Source organism: Vigna unguiculata, chromosome 4 (assembly GCF_037176805.1).
Source record: "Vigna unguiculata cultivar grain cowpea cultivar isolate G323 ecotype 2 chromosome 4, ASM3717680v1, whole genome shotgun sequence".
Lineage (NCBI taxonomy): Eukaryota > Viridiplantae > Streptophyta > Magnoliopsida > Fabales > Fabaceae > Vigna > Vigna unguiculata.
The window spans coordinates 31,302,849-31,322,548 of record NC_140795.1 but is presented as its reverse complement, the minus strand read 5'-3'; the positions used below and the strand labels follow the sequence as shown (position 1 = coordinate 31,322,548).

General features: G+C 34.4%; 1 protein-coding gene across 1 annotated transcript; it reads right to left on the bottom strand.

Annotated features, from left to right (window-relative positions):
* Window positions 1–532: 532 nt before the first annotated feature.
* On the bottom strand, window positions 533–5,886 carry LOC114181668 ((-)-germacrene D synthase-like). The gene is made up of 7 exons (XM_028068178.2): window positions 5,664–5,886; window positions 5,130–5,412; window positions 4,045–4,420; window positions 3,718–3,939; window positions 3,464–3,602; window positions 2,216–2,461; window positions 533–956 (listed from the first exon to the last, which is right to left on the bottom strand). The coding sequence occupies exons 1-7, from the start codon at window positions 5,796–5,798 to the stop codon at window positions 660–662; spliced, it is 1,698 nt and encodes a 565-aa protein (XP_027923979.2). The 5' UTR covers window positions 5,799–5,886; the 3' UTR covers window positions 533–659.
* Between the last annotated feature and the right edge of the window lie 13,814 nt (window positions 5,887–19,700).

Sequence of the window (19,700 nt, the reverse complement as noted above, 5' to 3'; positions counted from 1 at the left end):
TGTGAATGTTGAAAATGTTGCTATAATTTCATTATCTAGTTATAGAATATGCTAACTTGGCCCTTAATAATATTTTTATAAACTATAAGTTAATATGGTTACTAATATTAACTACCAAAATTTTAGTCGAAAAAAATTAGTTTCATTAGTAACCAAATTTAAATGCAAATTTATGTGAATTCATTAACAACAGTGATAGATTGCATATCTTTTCGGTTGGTTTTGCGAAAGTTGAAAAGGTTGTCATAATTGCATTATCTAATTATAGCATATGCTAAGTTGGCCTTTAATAATATTTTTGTAGACTTTAACTTAATCTTTGAAGTATTTCTAAGCTTCTAACCTGTTTTTTCACGTGTTCATGAATCCTAAAAATCATTTTTCAATTTAGGTATAAAAGTTACACAAGGAAGTATTATATATGTTGGAGATTAGTTTGGTTAATTATTTTTTTTATGTACCAATCAAAATCAAGTTGTTTTATGCTTATATAGAGTGATGATAGAATCTATTTTACTCACCAAAGCAAAACTTTTAGATCAATTATTTTTAATTGATAATTTTTAAAAAGATAATTATAAGCTGAGTATAATTTGTCAGATAATATTACAGAAATTCAAGAAATATATCAATAATACATGAAAGAATAAGCCTTTAGCTTATTGTGTGGACACCTTATTAACTAGTAAAGCTTTGATATAATCCTTCGTTACTCCGCCTGAATTTGTATAATTATCTTGTTCTTTGTAAAGCACGTCCATCACTCGTGCAAGGTTGAGAACACGTATTAGAAACATCATTGGTACTTGAGTAGGATTAAGGCATTCTTTATTAATATCCTTCCAAGCACTCTCCACCAACTTATGTAGTTCTTTAAGTGCATTTTGCCTTGAGCTATTATATTGTTTCATATAGCAATCGACGCTTGAGACAACTTGTCCTCTTTCATGCTCAAACTGCATAAATATTGGATAACAAATTTAACATGAATGCAACTAATGAAATATAAAGAAATTGGGAATTAAATTGAGTTTTTATTTTTAACAAATTGTTGAAAACCTTATCTTACAAGTCAGTTTTATATGGATGAGTTACGCTTAAAGTTCTTGAACCTTCCTAACATGGTATTAGAGTCATTGTTAAAATATATTCTAACAAGGTATGTTGAGCATATAGTTACACCTGCCATCCGGCCACTACCGGACCACTCATTAATGTCAAGTCTCACGCTTAAAAGATGTTTATATTTCAACAAGAGGAGATGTGTTGAAAGTTCCACATTGATTAGAGATAAAGTCAATTTAGAGTATACAAGTGAATGCAAAACTCAGGTTTTATAGAAATGAATTTGGCTCAAAATCCACTTCTTAACACCAATAAACTTTTCTTCACTTTTCAATTCCTAATAATTTCTTTTTCCCAATATTATTATCTAAAACACTATGTTTCATTATTTAAAATGCTATATAAAAAATTTTTTAAGACCAAAAATAAAATAAATTATTGGAGCCAAAAAATAATTTCTTCTAAGGAAACAAAATCTAATAATTAATCTGAGACCAAAAAGCATATTTAAGAAAAAATATTATTTAATCATGTTCTCCTACTTATATAAATCAGTGAACCTATATGTTTACTTAATGGTTTTCCGTCCAGGTTTTAAAACAATGTGTTGAGTTACATAACCTAGTAACATTGAGTATATGAGTAAGAACAATTTATTTTTTAAAGATCAAATATGTACAGTCATTGAAATTTGACGCGAATTTGAAATTCGTGCATATTCAAAATTTTGACACATTTGTATTCTTAAATTTTAAAAGTGAATTAATATAGTTTTTTAATCCAATTAAGTTTCATTGTTTTTATGTATGAAACACATTTTTCAGTTGAGATTGAAATCAGAGTATATTAATTATGTAAGCAACACAAATGCTATCGTGAAACATGTTTGACATGTAAAAAAAGTTTAACATAATTGAGTTAAAATGACTACATTCATTCATTATCAAAGTTTGAGAACTAAAATGCAAAATTTTGGACAAAAACAAATTCTAATTTTGTGTCAATGTTCAAGGACTAAAAACATAATCAACTCAGCATTTAAACGTACTTTTTGCGAGATTCCCATAAAAATATTTAGCCTTATGCACTCATTTTTTAGTGAATCCATATAACGCACCGAATAGAAATGGCAATGGGTGTTTAAATGTACCTCAGTTCCAACAATGTCATCCATGAGCCTAGAAATAACTGAAGCAGCTTCAATAATTTTTGGATGACTTGTTACCCATATGAGGACCTCTTCTGTTGTGTCTTCCATGCCCAAGAAAGATACAGTTGTCAACAAAGAATAAGTGCTTGTAATAGTTGCAACTTCCATATACTCTTCTACTGTTGGTGTGTGGTTGGAATGAAACCATCTTGACTCACTAAGGTATGCTTGGGCTAATCTTTTCATCTATAATTAGCAATACAAATTTATGAAAAGAAGTTTGTGTGGTACTTTTTGTTGCTTATAATAATCTTTTGCTACATTATTAGCTAGGGATCAAAATATTGGTTACCCAATTTATACAACATTACAAGAAAAATCGAAATTTTCCCATGGTCAAAATTCATGAAAAACACTCAAAATACGTGGGTAATAATCACTGTACGATTTTCACAAAATTTTCCCATGGTCAAATTTCATCAATCACTGTAACATGATATGCTGCAAGCCCAAGAATCTTTATACAGAGAGATAATGCACCATTTTGATCAATAACGTTGGTAATAGAAGAGAAACATATTCTTATAAACCTTTTAATTCTACATAATGAAAGACTCGTTTTTTAAGTCTTCCATCCGTTCAAAACTATCACTAGAAGAAAATTTTTTATTAACGGTCAATTTTAGTGACTAAAACTATTTAGTTATTAGTTATTAGGATGATTAATTTGGATACCAATTTACAAAATAAAAAAGATTTAGTTATAAAAATAGTCTTTATTTATTGTGAATAAAAAATTATAATTTGTCACTAAATTGATTATAAATTAAATAAAGATTAATTTAGAAACCAACTCTTTTCGGTAGCCAAAAGCTTAGTAACTAATGATTAGTGACCAATTTCCTTTGGCAACTAAAATCTTGGTAGCTAAATTATAGAAACAAATTTAGAGACCAATTATAATTTTTCATTCATAGTGACTAATTTAGGAACCAATGATTATTTATTTTATAAATTGGTATCGAAATTAGTCATTATAATAAATAACAACTTTTAACTACTAAATATGATTGTTAATAAGATATTTTCTTATAATGTATTAGATAGATAATAAAAAAGTACTTAAGATCTTTCAAATGCAAAATTATTATGTCCAAATATCTAACTAATATACAACACAAATTTTTTAATTTCTATTTAATTTTTTAAAAGGAACAGTTTAACAAAATAAAAAACACTTATCCATACTTCACTTTTAGAATACTTGACGAAGTATTCTTTTCCTTGCTTTTTCAACTCCTGCTCTGTTTCTTCAAAAATATCCAAAAGTGCCTTATAACATAATTTCATATATTCTGGGAGATCAACCAATGAGGAGATATCCCACCTGTACTCATTAGAAAGTTTACTTTAATTTTTTTTTTAAAAAGAATAAGATTAAAAATATACTAAATTGAAGAATATGATAGAGAAGATACTATAGTATAAAAGCAATTTTTGACCTTTCTATTGCATTGGTGAAAATCTCTAGCTCATCAATGGTGCCATAGGCATCATACACATCATCAATTATAGATAACATGGCAGTTAATTTGGTCAATATCCTTCGAGCAAGGTAGTATTGTGGCTCATAATAGACTCCAATAATCCAAAAGCAAATTTCCACAATCCTATCTCGTACAAATGGAAAATTTGCTGAGACATTCAAATCTTTAACCCACCACCTGAACAAAATAAAATCCCAATTAATTTCTCAAAGTCTTGCACTTGGATTTATTTATTAAATTTTCATTTAATAATAAAATGTAAATTTTGAAGAAAAATATTACTTGGTCACATTCCTGACTTCTTTTTGATGGAGCTTCTGCAACGTATTAAAATCTAGTTTTGCAAAGGTTAACAAACGTTGATTATGTGAGGGATCTTGTTGGTAGAAAGATATATAATATCTTGCCTCCAACCTAGGCATTCCCTTGCGAAGTGCTTGTCCTATGCTACGGTGCACTAACCCAGAGAGAAAGGGGCTTAATTTGGTGGTTAAGGACTTAGTTAACTCAGTGAGAGTGAAACTATATGTCTCTTCAAGTATATCTTCCCCATGGAATCTTAATTGGGATGCATCATACAAGCTCAACATTCCTTGTACATCATTCAAAATGCTTTCCTTAAAGTTTCCTGCTTTGTCCTTCAATTGGCAAAATACATCTGTTTCGCAAGTAAATAACGTGTTAAATTTCAAGATATATGTGTATGTTTCAAATCAACTTAATTGTGATGAAGTAATTTTTGTTAAACTTTTGCACTACAAATTTCTAATTTTAAATTTAATAAAAACTTACAAATTGGTTTGGATAAACTTAACTAGCTAAATGTAGGAATGATAATGGATCGGGTTAGATACGGATAATGCCTACCTACTACCCGATCCGTAAAAAATGAATTCACTCACTACCCATCTATTTACACGCTAGGTACCTGTTTAAAAAATATCTGCAAGTTCTTTTAAAACTATAGGTATCTATGGGTACCTGCTTACCCACAAATATAATATATATATATATATATATATAATAATTTTTTTAAATAAAATCTAAATAAAATTATTAAACATAATATAAATTAAATTTAAATTTTAAATTTAAATTTAAATTTTTGTGAGTAATGGATATCTGGGAGTGTGAGTAGTATGGTACTCGCATCCGATCCATTTATAAACAAGTATTTTAATACTCGTTACCCATTATCTACGTGTACTATGCGGATTTTATCCAAAGATACATGTAAGCACTAATATTTTTGTCATTCCTAACTATATGACTCTTCTGGACAGAAATGAGTTCATCGTATGGTACAAATAAGGAATAGATGATCAAATGAGAAATATTAATTTGGTGTAATAGTGGCAAAGTCATACCCGATGAAATAGGATATCCTTGTTGTCTAAGCAACCGGAAGAGTAAAGCGAGATGATGAAGATCATCATTGTAACTTATTATATTGTTGTCCTTTGTTGAAATCTCATAAATTTGATGCAATGCTTCATCAATTTCATGTTCAAAATGATAAGAAACACCCAAACGTTGGACTGAGTTGATGATGTTTAATTTAAAGAGGATATTGTTACCAACAGGAGAGACAATCATCTCCCTCACATATTCTTTTAGTACTGGAACTTGCTTCATGTCGCTATCATCTTCCTGCATGTGGTTATGAAAACTCCAGCGTAAGAAAATTTGTTGATTTTGGCAAAAAGTAAATAACTGTTCTTATGAATATATTTCTTTTATGAAATTTGATGTGAATATGTTAACATGAAGTACTATAACTAATATTTAATACACTACTAAAATTATTCCAAACAAATAAACATAATTAAGTAAAACTGACATTGAGTAAATGAAACTAAACTTAAAAAGTAAGATTAGACATGAATGGGTTATGCACGTACATGAAAACTGGAATCATAGGAAAGGAAATAATCTCCCCAAATGGAAGGATGAAAAGTTGCGGTGTGTCGAGGGACGTTTGAGTTGGGTTTGGCATCATAAGGGAAAACAGGAATTGATGATGATACTGTAGACATGCTTGGTTTTCGAGTATTCTAAGGAAGATAGGATGAGTTTTGCTTTGAATATTCAAGAACCCAAACTCCATTAATTTATAGGAAAAGCAGAGAAGATGGCACAGTCACCAACCAAGCTTTTATGTAGGCCCAGAGAGAATTTGAAAAATATCTTTGAGGGTGTGGTTTTATTTACATTTTATATTTTGAATTCAGGACTGTAAATACTTTTTATTGATTCTTTTAATTAATCTTATTTGATATGTACTCTGAAACATACTACTTTAAAAGGTTGTTGTGGTCTCAAATAGGAGTTTTGTTTCGTAACAATCATGACAACCGGGTACGTACGGAGCTACCACCACACCCTTGTACGCATAGCATTGCCATTTTATATATACTTAAACAAACCATTCAATTCAAATGAATATTTTAAAAGAATATTTTAATTTTACAAGAATTTGGGAATTAAAATATTATAATATGGGGAATATTTTAATAAAATATTAGTTTTATAATATATTATTTTTTATCTCATAATGTTTTAATTTTAAAAGAATTTGGGAATTAAATATTATAATATTGGGAATATGTTAATAAAATCAAACTCTTCTGTCACCTATAGTAATAGAAGTTTCAAAATGCTCTGTTTTAAGATGTGATGTTGGAAAGTTTCAGAAACCAATTTGATAATGTAGTCCTCCAAACTAGTAACATGAGAGAGTGACTTTAATATAAATCCTAAACCTTCAAACATATCAATGAAATGTTATTTGTAAACTATCACACCAGTCACACCACACAAACATTTTAGTAGAAAAAGCCAAAAGTCCAATGCAGTATGTGTGCCCTGAAACACTAAGGTGGCAAACCATTGAACATGTGGAATCACGTTATCCATAATACTTATCATCTCATCAACAATATTTCCCTACACGATAAACATATTGTTTTATCTACTTGGAACATTGAATCACACCTCTACACGCCACCTAACACATTTATTATGAAGAATGGTGATATTACCGAGGGGAACGTGAGTGAGGCGAGAAAATAGAGGAACAACGAGACGCGATTGTGGTGTGATTGCAGCGACGGCGAGACGCAAGTGTGGTGCGATACTGTTTCAGTGACGGTGACACTAGCGAGACCACCAACGGTGAGGCTAACGATGGCGAGACCAACGCAAAGGAAGGGAGAGCGACTGCATTGTAAAGGAGAAGAAGAATGTTGAAGCGCTCGCTTCACTTTTTTATCGATTACAGGTCTAATTGAGATATTAAGTCTTCAAATTATTTACAAAAATGCAACCACTTGTTATATCAATTTTGAGGCTAATCGTTCTAAAATGTTTTTCACTTATTTAAATATTTATCACAGTGTCATTTATTATTATGTTAAGTGAATTATAATCTCCATAAAAAGTCGTCATAAAAAAATAATTTTGGTACTAGTGATAAAAGATTGATGTGAATGTCATAGACGTAGAAAATCAAGATATTTTATGTTGAATTTTTGTGTGACAAAGAAAAACAATACTTACGTTGGATTGAAATACAAAGAAAAAAAACTTAAAATATATTGTTATTTGTACATTGGACAAATGCTACTTGATGTATATGGTCTTTATTTAAGTTTGTATAGAAAGTTAATATTTTCGTCGGATTAGTAAAATAGATGTAAAATAATCATTATTTATGCAACTTATATTAATAATTGATGTAAATAGTCACTAGTACAAAAATAGATTTCTATGACAACTTATTATGTCGGTTATAATCCATTTCACATTATAAGTAATGCGGTGACAAATTTGCAAATATAAGATTTTTTATGTCGTTTATCACTAAAACTAGCATAAAAAGTGAACATAGTGGCCATTTTGTAATATAGTATATTACTTTTATGTCGGTTATGCATAGAATCGACATAAAATGTGGGAGCAGTGACAATTTCGTAATAAAGTAGAATATTTTTTATATCGATTATACCTAGAACCAACATAGAAAGTGGATTCAAATATTATTTTACACTTAAAAAAAAGATACGGTGTCGGTTTTTCACTATAACCGGCCTAAAATCTTTAATTTTATTTTTCTCCCTTCTCCCTCTCGTGCTGCATTTTACTATTATGCTCACATGTTTCCTCCTTCGCACTACTCTCTTCCTTTCACTGACGGTTGTCTTTTGCCTTTTGTTGGTGGTTGTCGTGTTCTCCCTCTCAATGGCCACTTTCGTTCACGCAAAGGTCACTCTTGCTGGTGTCGCTCTCGCTCTTGCTCTCGTCTTCTTCTTCTTCCTAGTGCTCTCCCAATCTCTCTTGTAGACATTGGGTTTAGCGTTTGGGTATCTCGAAAGCACTCCGTAGGCTTGGTCCCTTGCTCCGTCTTTGTCGTAGTGGTCTCGTTATTATCCTTCGTTATTGTCTTTTCTCTCTCCTTTATTTTGTTTTGCTTCTTCTGATTTCTAGGTTAGGAATTCTAATTTGAAGGTTATATGATAAGCATTTCTAATTGAAATTAGTTGTACGCCTTCTATTGATTTATGAAATTATTTATCTAATAGCATATGGGTACTTGTTTGTTTTTATGCTATTGATATATGAGATCATTTGGAAAACACAACAAAGATTTTTGGATATAAATATAATTATGCAATGTCAATATGCAAAGTCAGAACTTCTGTTAGGGATATAGTTCTCTAATGTCACAAGATATCATTGAGTTGAAAATCCTAGAGGGGGTCGTCTTTAATGAACATTAAAGATAAGGGACTTAGTAGACTCCACAACGGTAGATCAACTAGATCAACATAAGTCACATAATCCTATTAATCCCCTAAAATCACTTTGAGATGACCATCTCAATTCCACATGAACAATTTCTAGTGCACTTTTGAAGGCATTACCCTCACTCCATGGATCCATTCCATTCCAAATAGAACATTGATGTTTAGTTGAGATTGGACCACTACGAAAACAATCGCTCTCATGTAACTTCACATTGTTACATTCAATGTGATCATCCCCATCGAATTTGAAGATCTCCCACTAAAATCGATTATGATGATGTTGTTCTTCACTAGGTCTTCCCCATTGAACTTAAACCTTTGCATCATAGTTTTAGGTAGATGTTGACGGTCTCTACCCCATAAATTAAATATTTATCAAACATCTGACCTTCGATGTCAATTTGCAACATTAAAGGTTTTAAGTGAAACTTCTTATCTCATAAGGTTGTTCTTTGTAAACAGTATCTCGATGCGACCTCCTACATACCAACTCTTGAATCCATATCATCTTCGGTTCTTCCAATGGCACATAATGATCCTCTCTACAAATATCATTTAGTGTCGAATACATCTTAAGAACCCCTACATTAAAACCCTTATAATTGTAGTTCATGCTCTCATCCTGAGTGATCAAAGAGTTGACAAAAATTTGGCTTTGTTGACTCCGAGCCTTCCTAAAAAACTCGTTTCACTCGCTTCCAGAACAATTTGGTCCTTTTGTTCCTAGTTGTCCTTTGATTGAAGTTCTTCTGGAATTTACATTCTTCATTTATAAGGTTGAATAACAATCGATCGAACTCATTTCTACCCTTTTATACTCTCTGATTTCTAAGGTAGTGAAATGAACACCCTTTTACCCATTGGTTAAGCAATGCCTTTGCATATGGCACAAAAGTCCCTATAGGTATGTGACTTGCTTCTGATTAAGCTTTCTATTTTTTTTATACAACTTTCTTTTTCTTCTATGTTTCAAAGGTTTTGACAGCCAATCAATCGAATACAACATTGCATCTCGGGCAAAACACCATATCTTCATCATTCTCCTTCTTGTGAGTCAAATGTTCCACAAATGACTCACCAACTTTTGGATATACAACTTCTTCAAGTTCAAATTTTTCAAGCTCAAATTTGAAGTTATCTTCACACCTACTCACCTTTATATGTCTTGGGTTAATATCCTTATAAATATCAACCATCATAACATTCACTCTTCCATTCACACCAATACCATCAATAGTGTTGAATATTTGTCAACATGATTCTTGAATGGATCAACATCCACTTTCATTAATTTCTCTTCAAACTTCAGTTGACCTTGATCGATTGCATCATGTATAATATTCCAGAAAAGTAGAAATTGTCAGTCATATGCCCAAAAGTGTTATGAAACTTTCAATATTTTGTTCTAAAGAACGTAATTTATGATCATCATTCAACTTTATCTGTTTATCTTTTCACAAGACATCGAATATCTAATATGCTTTCAATATCATTTACCTCACCTTTTTGTGGTAACTTACAAGTATAAGATGGTCATATTTTTAACTCCGCTAAATTAACTTCCTTACTTTCACTCATGCTATCCTCATCGATTTTTGATTTTTCTAGAAAAACCCATATATAAGATATTTGTTTCTTTCTTAGGTGTTTTCTCAAACTTTTGATATCTTTGATTGAGGTCGTACCCGACCAAGAAATAGTGTAAATGTAGTACTCTCATGAACTCCTAAAGTAATCAACTAAGTGAAAATTAAAATCAAGTTCAATATGCAATTAAGCAAAGCACACATTCATTATTTGTAATAGCATCATTAAGCATGATAATAACCCCAAATCACAATGACCCACTCTGCAAAATAAGCATAAACAAAATGGTCCATCCATTAAGCACAAAAACAAAACTTGAATGAAGAGTAAGATAGAACCTAACCAAACGAAACATTAACCTCAAATTTTCAATTCATTCTCTACAAGGAATCAACATATAGAATTGGTTATCCATGGATTTCGAGCAAATGTTCAATCCTAAACGAAATACAATCATTCGAATGACAAGAAAATGGTGTAGAAAATGTAAAATGGTGCAGAAAATGTAAAACAATAACAACGCAAAAGATGAAACCATGAATAGAAGATGAAAACGTGAACTCAACAAGGTCCCAATGCTAAAACGAAACTGTCGAAGCTTCCAAATGTGTAGAAAACATAAAACCCAACAATGGGTGTTGTAAGTAATGAATAAAACATGAATAAATAGTGTTAAAACATGAAAACTAGGTGGCCACCTCCATGAGTCACCATACAAAGCTAAAAACGTGAAAATGGAGTATGAGGAAGAAGAAGGGGCTACCACAAAAAAATGAGACCTAAATTTCGTGGCCACATCACCATCGATCCACATATTTACAAAAATGTTATTTTGGTCGCAAATACAAAAATGTCATTTTGGTCCGTAGATACAAAAATGCCATTATGGCCCAAAATGTTGTCCTAGTGACGTGGACAAGTGAATTGGAATGGCGCAGACGTGACAATAATGTGGGAATGACATGACAACTCTTTCTCTTCATCTTAAGATTAGTGTCTAAGCTCCAAAATTGCTTCACAAAAATTCCTTAAAAAATAATTAGAAACGAAAATTAGATCAATTAATGCCAAATTAATCAAAATTCAGAATAATGGCCCAATGAAGCCCAATAGATGGAAACACACTAACAATAAACAATTAAGCACTAAACAGCCATTAAGATGGGCATAAAAAGGCAATGGAATAAGGGAAAATGACTCACCAATCTCTCTTTTTCATATTTGATTTGCCCAATTCTCTTTACCATATCTACGAAATGAGCCATTTATTTCAAATGTACATTTACTATTTTTTTCTCATATAAAAAACTCCAAACATGATAAAGTCGTCCTTATCAACTTATGTTTTCGTATTTGAGTAATACATCTCGAATTTATTTGTCGAGATCAATTCAAATAATCATCTATAACAAGTCTTTATGTAGTAGATGAATACCCACAGAGGAATGAAGATTATAATTATGGTACACTAGAAAGACCCAACAAGTTTTTCTGTATTTTGGATATCAAAATGAGATAGAACAACTTTTGATCTGAATAGAAAGATAAACAAGTGTGATGGAGATGTAAGGGAAAAAAGATTTGTTCCAAATCAACTACCACGAAGGTGTCAACATTAGAGGAATTAAGCGCCTCTCTAATCATCTTCTCGACATCAGAGGAGTGAAGTTACATAAGCGAGGAATGGGGTACCAATCAGGTGGAAGGAGTGTCACAACTTACCTTTTTCTACATGTTCTAGACAATTATGGAGAATTTGATATGTGGAAGATCTTTCAAAGGTGGGGCAAGGTGAAAGAGGTCTTTATTGTGAGGAAGTTGAATAGGTGGGGTAATAGATTTGGGTTTGTTAGATTCCTTGATGTTAAGAATGTGGGGCTACTTTAAAAGAGTTGGATACAATACGGATAGGTACTATGAAACTGTTCGTTAATGCCCAAGATATAGTAGGAAAGAAGAGAAACGAACCAATCAAGGATGGGATAAAAGAGAGTCAAAAAACAAAGTGAAAAATAAGGTCTATTGGAGGGAGAGAATGAATCACCAAACATATGCTCAGGTCATAGAAAATACTACTATCAATGCAATGGTTAAGGAGGGATGGAAAGGAATTGAGTTCGAAACCAAGGAAACTTATATGAAGTGGTTGAGTGAGAGCTTTATTGGAAGGTTGAAAGATTATATTACCATGGAAACCTTTAAGGAGGAAATGCTCAAGGGTGGGATGGGATTTCTAAGAATAAGATCCCTAGGGGATAACATGGTGTTAACCATAGGTGAGCGCGCTGAAGAGGTAGGCAAAATTATTGTAGAAAATAGAGGTTGGTTTGAAAAATTATTTGAATCAATAGTTCCTTGTCTAAAACTAATATCATAGGGAATAAGCTAATATGGGTCATATGTAGAGGGTTACCTTTGTCTCTCTAGAATGAACAATGTTCTAGTAAAGTAGTTGCGCAAATTGGCACGATGGTGTCTCTAATGTTAATTGATGAGCATACACTATCTTGGGAGCAAGTAGAATATGCGAGAATCAAAGTATGACTACTTATTGGATGTCAAGTGCAGTTGAATGAGGAAATGAAGATAAACGGACATGTATATCATATAACATTGGAGGAAGAGGTGCATACAAGATGGCACACAATATGTTCATGTAGATGTTGTGATTATATTTTATCCAACAACAGTTCATCGATTGAATCTATGCTGAAAGAAAGTTCAGAGGCAAACAACTTAGAAATGAAGTTATTTGATGAAGAAATGCATGCTCTATGCGTGGAGGATGAACCAACGATAAAATCACCAGAGAACAAAGAGGAAGAAACAATTCGATCGTCGACGACGAAGGAAGCGGGATACGTGGGGAGTAAAATGGAACTTTGTAAGGACATTACCTGTAAGACCCGTGAAATTTAATTAATTAATAAATACGGGTAGTGGGAGCCTTTATGGCATTGTTTAAGAGTACTTAATTGTTTGAGAGGACTTGGGTTCAAGTCCTATGTATGTCATTTATGTGCTATTTAATTTATAATCATTTTTATAATTATGCTTGACAATGTGGGGTGGTAATATAATTATTGAATTATAAGAATTATCACGAAACATGAATTGGTTGAATGGTTGTACATTGATTTGACATTGGCATGGTTATGGGTTTGAACCTTGGTGAACCCAAACTAAACTTTCTTTTTGCCAAAATTACTTTGGCATTAATATGAAAAGCCAAAAACCCTAACAGCCAAGGGAAGGCTGGAAAACCATCATAAGACAACCATTGAATGGCAATTAGCCTTAGATTAATTATAGTTTCGTTTTGCATCATTTAACCCACATTAAGACACCATTTAGTGGCCAATTAAGGGAAAAAGAGAGAGGTTTTGTGGCTGGCATTGTTGGATAGGCAGAGGAATACGAAAATTAGAGTGTGTTGTGAAGATTGAGGGAAGTAAGGAGTTGCATTGAGATAGAAGCAGAGAAAGGTCATTAGTGATCAAGAAGGAACTCACAAAAAGCCTAAATTAAGCTAAGGAAACCAGGTTAGGGTAGTTTTACTCGTTATTGTTTATATGCGTGAAAAATTACATGGTATATAGTATGAAATGCATGAAGATTCTCCGTTTTTGCTTGAATTGTTGTGTTTATGCATAGACCGCTAGGTGACTCATCTTGTTTTGGTGTTTCTGGGTTCCTGCGAGGAACCGCCTGGCGATGAAGCCCTGTACCGCCAGGCGACGCAAGCTTGTAACCCATTTCTAGGTTTTTTTGATGAACTGCCTGGCGGTGATGAACACTTGCCAGGCGACGCGAGTTGAATTGACTTTATTTGTATGTTTTTCGTGTTCTAGAAGGTTTCTGATCGGAGAGAAATCATGTTCTAATTGTTTATGAATGGTTATACATCATAAAATCTTGAAATCCATGTGATTGGGAGCTAATTGGATGAAAAATTCGTGAATAGGATGTTAGGGTTTGAGGATTTTGGGATTTTACGTATTGGTTAAATTATGTAAGTAAAAATAAGGAAATTTTGTGTATTTGGAGGTTTAACATAGGATTATCAATCATAAGTTTACGATGAAAGCGAATTGAGTGGAAAATTGATGAATCGGGAGGGGTTTATTGGAGTTAGAACTCACGTAGAGTGCGAGACCAGTTCTGGAATTACCAGAAAAGATGCACCACCTGGCGGCTTGAGGATTGCCGCCATGCGATAATACTGCTAGTGGTTTTTGGTGATTGGTGTAGTGTGGTTCGAGTAATAGGGTACACTTGGGAGTTCAAGTAAAATAGAATAAAGGTAAAATATGTTAAATTTGAAATACTGTAATGAGGATGCTTTAAGATGTAAGGGTAAGGCATGAGATGGGTTGAAGGTTGAGGGAATACAACTTTTAGGGTATAGCTTGAAAGTAAAGCAAATTGTATAGGTTGTCTTAAGAAAGCATGCAGTATGAATGAGTTAAATGAATTGCGTGTTGAGGAGTATGGTACAATATGAGTTAGAGTTCCCAATGGAGTATGGAATAAGTATAATTAAGGTATATCACAGTTTATGAGAATGTTAAATTTGTGAGGTAGTGTATTATACGTGTGAGGGCAGTGTATTACTCAATAAATAGTGATAATGAGCAATAATTGGAATGGTCTGTGTGACAAGGGTGAGGCAATGCAAGGGTATAAAAGGATTTATGCTAACTAGAACTATTCTAGCCTATAAGTATTTAAATTGAGGGTAAGTTGTATAAGTTGCAAATGGAGTGCGCTAGTGTGCCTCAACCAGAGTTAAAAACCAGTACTACACAACTACTGGTGTGGCGCCTAGTGGTGGCGTAGGACCCGCTAAGCGATAGCTACGATAACAGAAGATTACTGGAACGCATGCGCCTTGCGGTGGGGTGGTCTCGCCAGGCAGTGTCTGCAAGTGTTGGTAGTTTTGAGGTGCTACGCGCCTGGCGGTACGTGTTCCCTGCCACGTGATCTGGAAGAGGCAACGCTTGGCGCCACATGAGCATCGCCAAGCGATCTGGTTGCAGCAGAATGGTATTTTTGCTGGCATTACTTGCATGATCTACAATGCTTCTAGGATATCTTAAAGGCCGACTTGCTGGTGTTCCTTGAGTTGTGGTTCCGAACGTATTGTAAGACCCGGGAAAATTAAATAGTTATTTAATTAATTATTTAAATAGGACGGGTAATGAGAACATTTAAAGTAATAAATGTGGGGAGCTATGACGTGGTAAAGTACTAGCTCAAATGGTTGAGAGTACTTTGGTTGTGTGAAAGGACTTGAGTTCGAGTCCTATGTATATCGATTATGTGTTATTTTAATTATGCATTTTTGTTACATATTGAATGCGTGACGTGATGGTAAACTTGATAACTCTGTAGGGATTAACAATTGTGAATTGGTTGAATTGGTTGTGCACTTGAGCTGCTAATTCATGGGTTGTGGGTTCAAGTCTTGTTAAGAATCAAATTAAACTTCTTTTTAAGGCACTTTTATTTTTGCATGGAATTTGAAAGGGGCAGCTTAACCTAGTTGTCTAAGGGGCTGAAAAATCAGATGGATGGTCCACTCAATAGGTATTAAACCCCACTTAAAGTAATTTTCGTTTTTGGAAGTGAATGAGTGAATAGATTACTCATAAGCCAAAAAGAGAGAGTAAATTAGTGAAAGGAGAGGTGTTGTGGTACGTGGGAGACTTGGACAGAAGGTTTTGGTGAATTGAGACTAAAAGAAGAGGGAAGGTGAGGAGAAGAAACTAGCGTGGGAGTGTGAGCAAGGGCAAGGAGATTTTGATTGGAGCACATTCACACTAACTCGAAATTTGAAGCAAATTCCAAGTAAGGGGAGTTATCCTTGATGTTTTAGATATATGTATATTGCGTTGTGCCTAGTTTAATTGAAACTACAACCTTTGCCATCTGTTTCTGCACTATTTGATCGAATTTCTGGAATTTTCCCCAAAAACCGCCTGGCGGTTCAAATTGAACCGCCAGGCGGCTCACAGTGGCGTGTGATTGTTCTTGTTTTGGTTGAATCGCCTGGCGGCGATGGGTCTCTGCCAGGCGACGCGACGCTGTTTGCGCTTGTTTTTGTTGGGGGTGTGTTGATGCTGTTGTGTGGAGATTATTATGGGTTCTGAAATTATTGTATGTAGATTGCGTTAGATGCATTGTTGATATGAAACTAACCTGTAGTTGGGGTATGACCAAGTTAGATCGCATTGGGTATAAAAAGTTGTGATTTTATGTTCAAGCACGAGAGGGAATGTGAGTGTGGTTAAATTGTGGAAGATAAAAGCTAGGTAAGAAATTAAGAGTTTGATAGAGAATAGGAAGTCTAGTTATCATAGAGGTATTACTGGAATTTGATGTGCTGGGCAACAAGGATGAATTCGTTAGAGGCATGAAGCCATTCGCGGGTGTGGAGGATTTTGGAAATCGGTAGGCACTGTTGTGCCGCCTAGCGGCGAGCCTAGAGCCGCCAGGCGATAGCGAGCCAAGGGTTGTGTTCTGAGATTCTGGAGGCCATGTTCAGAACTGTCGGGAAGGCCTGCGAGTCTGTTTGGAGAGAAAGGATCTGTGGATGAATTATGGTGGAATTTGGTATGAGGTGATCATCATAATAGGAACCTTAGAGTGATTGCGCTATTAAATTGGATGTGGTAAGAACAGGTCGGAGGCAGTAGCAATTAACTAAGAGGTTAACAATCAATTAGCAAGGATTTAGTGTAAATTTTTGAGTCCTTGGAGAGGCTGTGATATATTTGAAGGCGGGATAAAAGGTAATTGTAATGCTAGCAATCTCATAGGATGGATGAAGTTGTGATTTTATGTTAAAGCCCTTGTTAAAATTTGAGGAGAACTTCAATGAGTGGATTGATCGGGGTGAAGTACATATATTTGTTTACATATTACAGTTGTAGATTCGCCTATGCGAGGGTTTGAGATTGGGGTTTTTATGCGATCTATGTAAGGGTGTTAAATGGTAAACTAGATTAACTAGAGTGTCATAAACCAGAAAAGTGATGTTCTGGTATGGCACCTGGCGGTCTACTGATAACCGCTAGGCGATAGGCTTAGCGTGAGGGAACACTGCACCGAGGGGCGCCTGGCGACACGATGTGCTTCGCCAGGCGGTGACGAGAAAACAGTGACTCAGGAATGACACTGGCGTCGGGCGGTCAGTGGTTACCGCCAGGCGGTCTGGAACAGTTACGCCTAGCAGCGTGTGGGCCGAGCCAGGCGGAAATGCTGTTGTTCATTGCTTTCTGGTGTGTTGTTTTAATTGATAATGATGCTTTGCTTGGATCGGGAGATGCTGTGCCATGAGCGGGTAGGTTCATGGATGGTGCTTGACATGTGATGATATGAACGGGGAAGTTCATATCTAGTTACTCTCACGTGGGGATACGAGCGAGGTAGGTTCGTATGTTCCGTGCTCACGTTGTGAGATGCCACGTGCGGGGAGGTACGGGGGCTGGTGGATCACATGTGTTGGACTACGGGCGGGTAGGTCCGTAGAGCAGGACTACGAGCGGGGAGGTTCGTAGAGGCAGGACCACGAGCGGGCAGGTTCGTGTGAGCATCATGTTCCCGAGTCCAAGGCTAACCAATTGTATGATTTAAAGACTGATAAGTCTTGGGGTTAAAGTCTTGGCCAAGAATTATATATAATGAATAAGATGGGTATACGATTTATCTTGTGTTTTATACGCTTGTTATTTTATTTTCTCAGCTCACCCTTTCTGTTTGTGTGTGGCGATGATCGTGTAATTCGTTACACGGGAGCAGATGTTGATACAGGTGGTGCTGAGGATGTTCAGATGGTGGAGTGAGGGCTAGCATGGGATTAGAGCTAGGATTTTCTCTTACATGTATTACTTTACGTTTTTAATATGAACACGAATAATGGGAACTGGTAACAATTGACTAATTATGTCATAAGTTTCGGCGCGTGCTTTCATGAAATTAAATTTTCCCGCGTTGGGATTTTATCGAGACGACTATTAATATGATTATTTTCTTTTATTATTTACTTTTAAGTAATATTCCCTTGGGATGTTACACGTATCCCTTGAGTTGTGGCTCGGGATAGGGGTTAAGCACGTGGATTCCTTGAGTTGTGGCTCGGAATAGTATCCCTTGAGTTGTGACTCGGGATGGCGGATGAATACGAGGAACTCTTGAGTTATGGCTCGGGTTGGCGAGTGTTGTTATATATGTAAATATTTTGTATAGATGTTTATTTTGTTAGCTCACCTTATCTGCTTATGTGTGACGATGATCGTATACTTGGTATATGTGAGCATATGATATTGTAGGTGGATCTGGTGAGGCATAGAGCCGGAGCGGAGGCTAGACTTGGGATAAAGATTTTTATCAGAGATTTTCTATTTTATGATTTTGAATAAATTGTAATCAGTTACATTACCAAACTTTTGGATGATTATAATGGTATTTATAATTATGGATTTTTGAACTATTGCTGGTGTAATAAAAGTTTCAAATATCCCGTATTTTTGGGAAATGACATTATAATAAATGAAATTTATCACTTATTTATTTATTTTATTATTTTAAAACCGTAATATCTGGTAGGGATGTTACGTTACCAAAAATGGTAATTTTGTGGAAGAGAAGTCTAGTGCATGGAGAAAGTCAAACCTAATCACTAATAAGGAAATGCATGATGTGTCTCATAGTACAATCTCAAAGGATATATCAAATGTAAAAGATTAACTCTTCACTCTCTCACACAAGGGGTCTAGGCTGAATAACAATCTAGTAAGTATGTTCGAAATGAGGGCCAAGGGGTGCAAAAGAGAATGGGCACAAAAAATATAACCCTCAACCTGCATCCAAAAGTTTCTTAAACAAAAATAGTGAAGACCGAAAACTGCTAAACAAAATAACACAAACGTTAGGGCTAGAAAAATAGGCGTCAATGCGTTAACCCCAATCACATAGGAATAAGAAAAGTTTGGAAAAGGCAAATTCAATTGATGAGGCAAACAAAACCATTGATTGGAACATTCCTCAACAAAAAATGATGGAAGGGGATAATGATGTTGGAATAGAAAAAATAAAAATACAAAGTAAGGATACCAAAGAGAGTGAGATTACAGGAAAGTGCAAGAAGGATCGGTATGGTAAAGGAATGATTCTAATTAAGGAGACTCACATGGAACCAGCATCATTTTCAGAATGAAGGAAGTTTTGGGTGGGAAAATCCATCAAACAAATAGAGAACACTAAGAAAGCACAAAGGAGACAAAAGAGGTTAGCCATTCAATCTATATGTAATTATGGTTGAAAAATGGTAAAACTGAAATTGTTACCTAATGCGAATTAGCAAAAGAAATAGGGGAAACATTTTCTCGGGGCGGAGGAAGAAGTATTGAGGAAATTTGATAAGATAGAGGAAAGAGATAGAAACATTAAAAAAGAGTGAGAAGGTGGGAGGAAGAATTGTAATCAATGAAAATTGTTTGTATAAATATCAGGGGACTAGGGGAGAGATAAAACGCAAATATA